General features: G+C 39.6%; 1 protein-coding gene across 2 annotated transcripts; it reads right to left on the reverse strand.

Annotated features, from left to right (window-relative positions):
* Positions 1 to 234: 234 nt before the first annotated feature.
* On the reverse strand, positions 235 to 8,570 carry LOC146309639 (CMRF35-like molecule 2). Of its 2 annotated transcripts, none has more exons than XM_084744169.1 (4): positions 8,473 to 8,570; positions 3,340 to 3,669; positions 2,223 to 2,341; positions 235 to 1,112 (listed from the first exon to the last, which is right to left on the reverse strand). In XM_084744169.1, the coding sequence occupies exons 1-4, from the start codon at positions 8,537 to 8,539 to the stop codon at positions 1,026 to 1,028; spliced, it is 603 nt and encodes a 200-aa protein (XP_084600295.1). In that variant the 5' UTR covers positions 8,540 to 8,570; the 3' UTR covers positions 235 to 1,025. The 2 variants fall into 2 exon arrangements, with proteins under 2 accessions (XP_084600295.1, XP_084600294.1); XM_084744168.1 differs by lacking the exon at positions 8,473 to 8,570 and adding an exon at positions 3,801 to 3,988.
* Positions 8,571 to 12,622: the final 4,052 nt, after the last annotated feature.

Raw genomic sequence — 12,622 nt, forward strand, 5'->3', positions numbered from 1 at the left:
TCAATCTAGGCCGAAGTGTCTCCTTCACTGAGCCCTGGACGCATCAATGTCTCAAATGTTTATGAACCTCCCCCTGCTGCTGAGATCTGACACCCTGTTTAACCACAGATTTTTTTATTTGAAGTTGTGACTTTGGATGATGTGCTGCATGGAAAGTTTTAGAGCCGCTGCAGGAGGTTCAGTAAGCACTCAGTGAGTTCAGACATTAACTAGTTTGAAAAATACAACTCTAACTTATGTTTGACTGAATTTATTGTTCATGATTTTATTTTCTTTCATGTAAATAACAATAGAAAATGAGCAGTTTAATACAAAAACATTATCAGTTGTGCGCATTAACAGCAAGACAGGTCAGTTAGGAGGGTAACTACAGTGAGTATGTTTCAGATTTCTGGTGAGTTTCAATGCTCCGATAAATTAGTAATCCTGTATTGTGAGATGGGACCCTGGAGTCCTACAGTCATGTGGCCACCTCTTGGAGACACCACAGCTTGATACATCTGGCACACAGAATCTCTGAGCCTCTGAATCAGCAGTTATGAAATATTAACCCATTCCTGCAGATGTTAATGATGAGATTTCTGGCTGTTGCTGGTGAGCAAAGATTCATGTCTTCTCCTGATGTTGTAATCCAGGACATCCCACATGTGAAGCATTTACAGAACACAGGGGACACTGGGTATTCACATTATCCCTGCTATTAGTAACACAATAAATCATCTACAAAAATGCAAAAATAAGAAATGACTGAAATGAAAGAAAGTATATTTACATTTAATTAAATACATGTCAGGGTACAATTAGGTTCTGATTTGTTGTTGCAGTGCTGTTCTCATCTTGTACCTTTTAGCATTTCATGGGCCTTAATGTCTGAACTGTCTTTCTCCAACTCACACTTGGTCACGCAAAAGTCCCGAGGAGATGTCAGAGGAAAATACTGAGTTCCTACTTGCTTTACATGCATCACTTGCACCTCAGTGGTGCAGAGATAGAGTTTCAGGTTGGTTGCCTGCAGGCTAACAACTTTACCGCCTGATGGTTCCACGCATGTCCTCGTAAACATCATTGGTGGTGGCACGTCTTGGTTTCACTCTGTGGCGCAAAGTCCTGGTCTGGTAAAAACAGATATGGTTGACAACATGTTAGATGAGTGAGTATCATACAATAAGCAACAGGATTGTTATTCATTGTATTTTTTTTTTTCAGCTTTAAAAGTAAAACAAACTCCACAAATGTGTGTTAGTCACACTGTTGAGCATAATATGAATATGAAAACAGCCCCAGAGATTCCATCAGGCCTTGTGAGTCATAGCAAAATACTGTACACATACAGTAAACCCAAGATCATCGATTACACATAAAAATGACATGAAAAGAAAATTGAAAAAAAAAAATACTTTTTTTAAGTCAACATAGTGGAATTACTTAAAGACCAATTAGCTAGACATAACTTGTGAACTCAGCACTAACAGCTGTATATTTTAATAGCTGTGTGCACTAAAAAATGGTTATAAACATATGTACGTATGTAAGTTTTAATGTTCATATCAAGTGTAGTTCTTGTTCAGAAAAACAAATCGTTTGGATTCACTTAACATAAGAAAAACACGTTATTACAGCAAGAGTTGCAGTGTGATGGTGAACACTCTTTTTCAATTTCTTGTATTCAAAGCAATGTTTATTTTTAGAGTTGTAGCGCAGCGTAGGAGCACACTTCCTGGCATGCACTGTGTGAGAGGTAAAACTGTCTTCAGAACCTTCTTTTTTTATTGTTTGAAGAAAAATATCTATGATGGAAACTTGCTGTGTCTAATACACTTCACAATAGTAAAAACACTGTGAACCATGATGAAGGTTAGTCTTGAATTTAGTCCCCCTTACACAATTTAACACACTGTCTTTGTGTCAGTGCTGAAACAAAGTAGCTCCAACAGGAGCCCCTGTAAGTTTAAGTTACAGTTAAGTCAACTTAATATATTGAACACGCTTTCTCAAGTTCAGTTAACTAAACACAGTTGGTTTTACTAAATTCAAAGACTTTGTTCAGTTAAGGTTCACTCTTCAGTTGAGCCAGCTCAAATTTATTTACTGTGCACATTAAATGTTTTGTGTGCAAGCTGTTTACAATAAACCTTTAAGCTGAGTAAGAAAAGTGGTGTTTACAGTGCGCACACACACGCACACACACACACACACACACACACACTAAAACAAATGGATACCTTGAGGACGATCCATATGAGGAAGCCTATGACGATTCCCAGCAGCACAGCAGCGGAGATCACAACAGACACCAGGACCAGATCCGTATTTACTTGCTCACACGGCTTATCTGAATCTCCTATTAATGGACAGCGTGTTAATCTGAGACCCAAACTGTAAAGATTTCCATGTTTTTCACCAACACAATGTTATTATCATGTAATTTTGTTTTGGAGAAACAAATGCTCCAAATTACAGTATGTTTAAACGTAAGTATACATTTTTAGAACGGTCTTCTGTTTGAAACTTATTATATTTTGTTGGGTAATCTCTTTTTCAAAAACTGTTCACAGTGAGCTGTGAACCTGATTTGTCATTATTTGGGTGCTTGAACATTAAATGGTATTAAATTATTAACCATTGTTCTCACTCCAATGAGTTTACTCAACAATTTTTGAGATACAGTTGTATTTTCAGATTTTTTTTTTTATTTTAAAGAAGAGGTTACTTATCTCAACAAAACATTATTGGCTGGTAAAAGTAAGTTGCCTTGAAATTCTTTGGTTTTACAGTGTAGGTAATCGTGGCAGTGTCAAAAATGGAGTCAAAAACTGTTTCATTTGCAATGAAGTGAGTAGAAAGCAGGGGTATAATTAAGTACAGGTTTAGTATGTCTGAGACTTTGCAGTAGCATGTAAAATCCCTGGACTGAATATCAATAGTCTGTTAATGCTTATAAAATCAGTAGCATACTCATACAATACATTGTTGTGCTTCTACATGCTTGTTGAATGAGTCATTATTAATTTGGCATTAGCAAGAAAATTCGGTCACACTTTATTTTTGTATCAAAGTACACAAAAACTAGAAGTAATATGTTCTTTATTAGACACTATTAAACCTTTCACTTCTGTTGTGTCCCTAATTGCCCTGTTATAAAGTCTAATAAGGCTCAATACTGACAAAAACAACATTTCTAGTTTTTGTCTAAATTAATACAAAGTAAAGCTTGTTACGTCTTATTAGTGTAGTGTGAAATAAAGAGCGACCAAAAATTCTATCCAGTGGAAAGATGATGAAGTTGAACTGTAAGAACTAAAGGTTTTGTGAGATAAAACATACATTAAAAAGGCTCACCTGACACCACCAGGAGCACAGACCCTGTGCCGTCCTTGCTCATGATTTTATTGGATATCATGTCAAACGTTGAGTAAGAACACCAGTACGGTCCCGTGTCGTCAGAGGTCAGGTTTTTGATGAGAATGTCAATGTTGGGGAATACTCCATTTGACTGAAGTCTGCCTTTGAATTTGTCCGCGATGGTTTTTTGTTCTGACTTGTCCTCTTGGACCAAAACGTCATCCCGACTGAGACCTTTCTTCAGATTCAGGAACTCCTCTGTTGAATCAGATCTGCACTGGATAGTGATGGTGTCTCCCAAATCTTTCCACATCACTCCACCTCTCTCTACGTAGATACACACAAAAACAGTTACTCAGTCTCATTTCACTTTACGTTTGATAAAACTTTCAGAAGTCATCCTGCCTCACCTTAATTCCTACAACACACATTTGTTTCATTCTTATAATCAGTCTTACCTGGGCCACTCAGGGCTGTGCAAGAGAGACAAAGGACGGTGATGAGCTGTAACCCAACGGCAGACATCCTGGCAGACAGTCATACAAGGTTCACTCGAATACTGACTTGTCAGGAGGAAATGTGTGTCTGTTTTCACCCACATAACCCATCACTTTAGTGACAGGAGCACGTGACCTACATCACAGAAACTGATGTGAACGAGAAGTTGACAGCGTAGTCAGCCTCGATACAGACACAACTGTTTCTCTGAGGTCGAAGTGAAGATCCTCCTTTAAGCATCGGTCAAGATCTTTTCATGATATATTTTGAGAGCTAACTCTAGTGCACCTGCAGTGTTAACAGAGGGTGAAAGGGCCTTGCTTTGCAGCAACAGTGCCTGTTGTTAACTTTAACTCAAGTACCAATACAATAATGTAAAAGTACTCCACTATAAGTAAAAGTACTGCATTCAAAATCCAATGTCATTAAGTAAGAAAATAAGTACAGGAGTATTATAAGCTAAAGGTACTTAATGTAAAAATTAAGTTACTGTAACTAAGAGTAAACTCATCCTGCACCAAATTGAAGACAATAATGAAAGGAAACAAGTTATTTATAAAGTTCATCAGAAATCAGGGCTCACTGTCACCATGCATAGATGGTGTCTTGACAACTGTAGTAAGTGATTTGAGCTGAAAATGTCAGATCAAGAAGTGCTGTTCCACGTTGGTGAACAAAGATACTACCCAGATGTGTGTCACAATTCCCATATGCATTCATGCAGCACAAAATCCAAACAGAGACACGCAGCCTGGCACTTCCTGTTACTAATTGTCATGAAAAATTAGACCACAGGGTGGAGCAGTTGACTAAGCAGACTACCTTTATTAATCAAAGCATCAGACTGTACTTTAATCAAGGTCCAACACAGGCAGAAATTACACTGTATCTTCCTGTTGGAGATAACATTCAGATAAGTCTTCATCAGTTAAGAAGAAGAGTAGCCCAGCTGCAAGGACGACAGTGATCATTTTCTTCTGATAAATTATCTTATTGATTTCAGAAACTGATCTTTTGTTTTTGTAATCTTGATATAACTGCAATTTTATTCATTGCGAGCACTGCCGCTCTTTCTTTGTTCCCTTTTTGTTTTATTTTTTGCGTGTTGTGTCTTATTGTGGCTTGATGGAGGTGACACAAAACCACTGGATGATTGATCAGTGAGCTTTCTGGGATTCTGAAAATTAATTTCACCAATTAAGACATTTCACCATCCTGAGGAATGAACTTCCAACTAAGGAGGCAGCCATGCTTGTGCTCACTTAGCTCCTGAGGAATATGACTAATCTTTTATCTCTTCCTAGCACAACTCACTTTTATGTATCTGCACCTCACAGTGGCATTATTTCAACCAGCCTGCATTCCAACACACTAGCAACCAGTATGCTAGCCTTCATCCTGAAGCTTCTCAGTTTGCTAGCTTCCAACATATTAGCGTTTAGCCTGATTCCAACTCCAGCTTCTGACTTGTTACGGCCCTGGCCTGCTAAGCCACAGCCCATTCCTGTTCCTGAGTTGGCAAGCTTCCTGTCTGATTCCACCTGCAACGATTGCCAGCCATTTCTTGTCTGGGGAACCAAACCTTGCCCTCCTGCATTGAGGCTCCCTGTTGTCCAGCTCCCTGGTCTCTTCTCTGTTAGACCTTTTTCTAGAGCCAGACAGCACCCAGACTGCTAGTCTCCTGCCAGGTGACCAGTCGGCTTGCACAAAACCAGCCAGTTCTCTGCTTAATCATGCCCTGGAGATTCTAAGGAGTAGAGATACCTTGAATGGCAGCCTCCCTCATCAATGCATGTGAATGGATGAATGTGACATGTAGTGTAAAGCACTCTGAGTTGTCAGAGGACACCTGTCCTTGATTCCCAGTCAGCTGACAACTGCTCCTGGCTCCCAGTCAACAGCCTGACCAAAACCTGTTCCTGAGCTGTAGCGCTCGACTGAGGATGATAAGCTGTTATCATCATTTTCAGAGGATAACTGTGTGTGTGATCATAGCTAATATAGAGTATACACCATTAGGGGCCCTATTTAGATGACGAGCTGCAAGCTATAAAGTGCATGTGGCGCATGGGCATTTAAGGCGTGTCTAACTTTACCATTTAAATGGCACTCAATTCGGGTGCAAAGTAAGGCGCAAAGAGGTGGTCTTTAGTCTCTTAATTGATCGTAGATGTGTTTTGGGTGTATCATGAATACAACCAATCCTATCCCCTTTAAAAGCCAGGTGTGCCTGCCTCTGACGGATGAACGGAGATACTGAAATGACCCACATGTAGCGATGCAGACACTGCGGTTAACCCACTGGTCAGGCAGGCCGAGTCATAAAAATTCCACATAAAAACAACACATAAAATTAACATCATATTTAATAATTGATAGGCTGCAGTTGGATGAAGTAATTCTAACTGTGCGTGTGCGAATGATTCACAGAAGATTAACTACAGAAATTACAGCACACATGGAAATGTTACTACAGTAAGTTAAATATTGAAAGCAATGTCGAAAGTAGCCTCTCTAATCATTAAAGGGAATTGTTAAGGACAAGATAACACACAATAAAGAAATCACAATTGTTTAAGCAATGGTTTAACTAATAGAGAGGCTTCAGTTTCATTCACATGTGCGTGAAATAATTAATTAAGCAGAAAAACAAAAATCTGTACTCATAAACTGACAGGACTGTCAGTCTTTTTTAGACAGCTCTGGTGGAAGTCAGGATTTATACGGCTGTTGTACTCCAAACAGTTTGTGTGAATTGCACCTGACTGCACCTCATTTTTAGACCAATACACCCGTGGGCACACAGAGGTGCACAAGTACATTTGCTACTTACACAGCGTTTGCGCTGGACAAGAAAATGACACCTGTATTGGTCGGAAAAAAGCAATGACAGCTGCGGTGCATGCTGCTTTGCACCAGGCAGAAGACAGAGCCCCACATCATTATCAATTATTAGCTCAAGAAGTTAATGATTTCAGACAAAGCTTCTGATGCCATAAATTAGATATTTTAAATGGAGTTGTGGTATACATTTTTATGCATTGTTTTCACACCGTACCTTTAAGCAAGACTTCCTGTCTTAACTGTCTTTTACTGACATAGATTCAATCACGCAAAGGCCAGAGGAAATATCAGCATATGCTGAAGAACATGCTACTTCGATGTGTCACCTGCACCTTGGTGGTGCAGAGATATTTTGAGGTTGGTTTCTTGCAAGCTGACATCCTTAGCGTCTGAGTGTTCAACATCACTGGTGGTTGATGCGCCTTGGTTTCAAAATCTTGTTTTGGTAACCACAGTCTGTGCTGTCAACATGTAATATGAGTGACAATTGTATAATAAGAAATATGATTATTATTCAGTGTACTTGAAGAGACATTATAAAGTGACACATTTGAATTTTGTGGTCAGGCCTGCTTTAACACCTGATGATGACCACCTCACCTGACCAAATGCGTTTAAATGTAAACTGGGACATCTGTGGAGAATTATCTGTAATCATTTCAGAGAGAAACAATAAGAATAAAGACAACGTAGCAGAGGAGCAGTGAACACAAGGGAGTTTATACAGTATACGTGTTTGGGGTGATGGACGGATCCGCTGATGGTTGAACCAGGGTGAGGTGAATGAGCACAGGTGTGGATAATCAGGGGCAGGACAAACACGAGGGCTGGAAGTGAAATGACAGGAGAGGTCAGAATATAAAAATAAAGAAGGTCCAGTAGAAACACTTGACAGGATTAACAGGATGTTACATCATAATCCACTTTTAAGAATATTATAAAACTATTGCTAAAATATTACCTGTACATCTGTTACATCTGTATTTGCACCATTCATTCTATATGCACTATAATTGCCCCCTCCAGTATATATTACCATTACACTGTCATTACTTTTCTTTTTGTACTTTCTTAGTATTTTGTTTCGATCTCAGTGTATTTTAACCTCTTTAACTGCTGTTGTTGTTGTTTTGTTTTGAGTACTGTGTGTTTGCACACATGCTCTATATGTCCTGTATATTTACAGTAAAGCTGACATTGACTTTGATCATTGCTCTCTTTTGTTTCCTTGTTTTATTGGTGCTTTTCACCTTGTCTGTAGTCATCTTATGTACTGTATATTATAGGCTACAGACACACACACACACGTGCACACACACACACACACACTAACATGTGTGTACCTTAACGATGATCAATATGAGGAAGACGCCAAGCAGCGCAGCAGCAGAGATCACGATAGACACATACATATGAGTCTGATTTGGTGGGTCACACTGGTTCACTGCATCTGTGGGCTCAGAGGAGGGGCACTTAACACGATAAAACATGACAAAGTGCTTCTAAGGTCCAGTGTGCAAGACAATGTGATACTGTAAACGTGTACTCCAGGGATCCAAACTGTTTCTAAATGCAACAAGACTTTTGGAGTGCCGGTGCCCCACCACATACAGATGGTGCCTGTTTTTTGGGCCCCTGCCTCTAAGACAGCCTGATTCCATCACTGCTTGGGTTTTTTTGCAATTCATTTTGAGTACAATTCTTTCAATTTCTTTATACAATTTTGTTTTGGAGATATTACAAACGTGGAAGTAAACACATTTGTTTCATTCTTATAATCAGTCTTACCTGGGCCACTCAGGGCTGTGCAAGAGAGACAAAGGACGGTGATGAGCTGTAACCCAATGGCAGACATCCTGATAAACAAGGTTCGCTGGAATGCTTGAGCCTCAATTATAGTCCTGAATGGTTACTTACACAGACAGGAAATGAGGATGTGTTGTCACTCTCATTTCCCAATAACACCAAGATATGATATGTCACTCACTGTCAGTCTGAGGAAAACCACAGTGATTGAAAACCAGTGTTGGAACAAGTATGAAGATCTTCTTCTCATGCATTGTATTTTATAAACTTATCACATATTTGAATTTACAATCAATAATTTTTATGTAAAGTAACTAATGCCGTTAAAACCAAAAAACATTTTTACTGTCTCAAAATCAATATTTCTCAGTTACATAACACACACTGCAAGTGAAGCTGATCCCTAGCTTTTCTTCATCAGACCCCTTTGAACCATAAAACACAAGGAAAGGAAGGTGGATATATTTTTTAGAGCTTGCACTACAGAAATAGGATCTCAAACCTTATTCCACACCAAAAGTAGGTCAAAAGTTTAGTTTTAGCAGAGGGTGGAAGTGTTTTAGTGTTTGCATTGCCCTCTAGTGGCAGAAGAACAAACATGTCTGAGTTTTAACCATTTACTGTCAACATGAAATGAATGATAAATCAATCACAATATTATAAAACACAGTTGTAATCCATTAGACCTGTAAATTGTCCTTATATTTGCTTAAAAAATTATAGTGTGTTTCAAACCATTTAATGTTTATGTAGTACTTAAATGCTAAATTGGGTGGATACATGGGTAAACTCAGAGGACAACAATAGAAATGATGCCAGCCAATGTTATATGTAAGATCTGCAGAAAGATAAAATGCATTGATGGATTTAAAATCTCTTTTGCAAGAGAGACCTGGTCAAGGTAGCAGCCAATCACAACATATTAAAATTTACAAATGCAACATATTAAATAAAAATCCACAATAAAACAACAACAGCTATTAAAAAACAGCGGCATCTAAAATTCAGTCAGGCATGTGATTAGCCAGTCTCTAAATTACTTATGCAGAGTAAGAACACAATAAATAGATAGAACATCTTTTTGCATCAGTATAAAACAAAATATTGTGCCATATATTCTCAACACAGTTAAGTTACAGCCATGTCCCTACTGTGGACAAGGATCTAAAGCGTTATATACATGATGACCATTGTAGCTTGAAGCTGGAGCTGAAGCTTGGATGTCCACAGATGTGGAAGTTACCCAGGATGCCATGAGCAATAAAACTTGTTAATGAGAAAAGATTAATTGCTTCCTCTAAATTCTTATATGATTTCTTGCGGCATAGAGCCTCTTTTTGCATTAGTATATAGTAAAACAAAATATCATACCATGTACTCACAACACAGTAAAATTCACAGCCATGTACTTACTGCTGACAAGGTTTTAAAGCATTATGTATAAGATGATGACCATTGTAGTTTGAAGCTGAAAAGACCTCAACAAACTCCATTAACTTGTCATTGTCCTGGGAGAGTCACAAAACTCAACATCAATAACATCAATAAAAGGCTTTCACAGACTGTGAAGATGAATTCAAACAAACACAGCCTCCCACCCCCTGCTCCGTCTGCTTCCCTCTGGGACAGAATAAAAAGGGTTCCTGTCCATCCCACCGCCGCCCCCCCCCCCCCCCCCCACCCCCCCAGCTCATCAGCTCCCCTCCTCCAGTCTCATCCAGTTAGGAAGGTACAATGTGAGCCGGAGCACACGCTGCAAGGAGGGTTTTTTTAACTCTCCCATTGTCGCTACGGAAACAGCCCTGTCCATTTGCCAACCAGTGCTTCCTGTTTAGGGCTTCTGGTGGGTGGGAGGCGTTATATATTTTTTGAGATTGCAGGATAATCAGGAGGCTCTGTCTCTGGTCACAGAGAGGACAGGAAGACAACAACAGAATGTAGGGAGGTTATTTACTTGTTTTTTCTTTATACAACACAATTATTAGTGAGGATACCGAGCAACATACGAATAGTGTATTTCCTCATACAATTCTCCTTCCTCCTCCTGCCTGGCATATTGCTGAGTCAGTGTAGTATGAATGGGATGTACTGATTGACTGATTGACTCGCCATGTCACTCAGAGATGACTCACCTCATTTCCTCAATTCGTTTCCGCGCTCACGTATCCTTTCTCTCTTGAGAGATCTTCCAGAACACACACACACACACACACACAGGCCTCATCTGGAGTGCACATGGCGTAATGGCCCTGTCAATACATTGAAGTTGCAAATGAGCAAGGATGCTCACACATTCATCACAGACATCAGTTAAATGACTCGGCATATGGCTGTGGGGGAGGAAAATGGTAATCTCCCGTCTTTCTAGAAAGATTAGTAGGATGATCAAGGGGGTTTAGACAAGAGAGTCTGTTTCTAATGTGGTTTTACTGATTAGCGGGACAAAAGAGCAAACTGCAGTCCTGCATTAGCTTGCTACAAACAAAACAATTTCAGAAATACACAGAAATGCTTTCTTTCTTGACACATGACTTAAGTTGCTTAACAATCCAGGGTCTCTGTTGTCATATTTTGTTCTGTTGCTCCAAAACGTGGATGTATGTATGGTGCCTTCACGATGTGACAGTTAACCATGATGCCATGGGCACTAACACCCCCGAAACCATCACAGACGCTAGCTTTTGAACTTTGCACTGTTAACAGTCATGATAGTCCTTGTCCTTTTTAGTGGCAAGGACTACATGTCCATGATTTCCAAAATCAATGTGAAATGTGGACTTGCAGGCCGCAGCACATTTTTTCCACTTTGCATCAGTTCTTCTTGGGTCCAGAGAATTTGTCAATGTTTCTGGATGATCTTGATATATGGCTTTCACTTTGCATGAGTCTTAAAACAAATGCAATTGTAGAACAAAGATTTTGCCAAGCTTGTTTGGGTCATACATGGAGATGTCCGTTTCTCTGTCAAAAGCCTTTACAGATATATTACACTTGAAAAACACTTTATGCTTAGACTTACGTTTACATTTCAAAATAATGTGTTACTTAAACAATCAATTTGGCGATATTTATTTTTTCATCAGTTGAATTGAATTCCAAGCACCACAGAAGTGCTTTTCCCCACAGGATTGTATAAAGGGCCAGTGCCCTTTTGGCTGCATGTTCTGTTGTAACAGATGCAGAATGTGTCTTGGCATTGTCTTGCTGACATAAACAGGGACTCTGAAAAAGGACATCGTCTGCATGGTATCACATGTGGCTTCAAAACCTGTATGTGCCTTTCGGCAATAATGGGGCCTTCACTGCTGGCATTCAAACTGTGATGATAATAATTTTGGTGGTCAGTAAATGCTGTCTTTTTGTCTATTGTCCAGTTAAAAAAATTAATTAATTTAAGACATCTTGTCACTCGAAAAGCAGACATTTCTGAAGGTCATACGTACATCACGAAAAGGCAGCAGCAGAGATCCAGGCTGACTCTGTCTTTAAGTATAATAAAAAGGCACAGGACTTTCCCTGTGGGCACAGCACTTACTGAAAACAAGCCTTCATTGACTGCACTCCAACATCCTGGCATTTCTCCAGGGCAGGAAGTTCTTTTCCTGATCTTGAGTGACCTCTGCATGCCTTCCACTGCAGACGAGGGCTTAAACACACCGCTCTGCCACAGCTCTCTTCGCAGGCCGCTCAGGGTTTGGCTCTGAACGAGCCTGAGCTGTAGCTCAGGAGGCACAGAGGACAACGACTGAAACTATTCTGTTTGCAACTTTTATTCTGGTCTTTCTTTTGTCTCACACCTGCAGGATGTGGCTGGTATGTAGACACATGCAGCATACCCAGTATAATGAAAAGAGACAGTCTGGTTAAGCCCAAGGTGAGCACAGCATGAAAACTTGCAGAAAAATACTAAACTCAGATGATCTGTCCCTTCAGCCTCACTGTAAGAGGCTTACAGAGAGACAACAAGTCAACAATACACCGTCATCCAAATCAGATCTCTTTGGTTTGATCACGTTAGGCTAAATTCTGCGCAAATATGTCCCTTGATACCACATTTCCAGGACTTACTCAATACATCTCTGCAACAGCGGTGTTATTAAATGTCTACATAACACGTACAAGATCGACTGCT

The sequence above is a fragment of the Lutjanus erythropterus genome, chromosome 19 (genome assembly GCF_056507025.1).
Source record: "Lutjanus erythropterus isolate fLutEry1 chromosome 19, fLutEry1.hap2, whole genome shotgun sequence".
Taxonomy (NCBI): Eukaryota; Metazoa; Chordata; class Actinopteri; order Lutjaniformes; family Lutjanidae; genus Lutjanus; species Lutjanus erythropterus.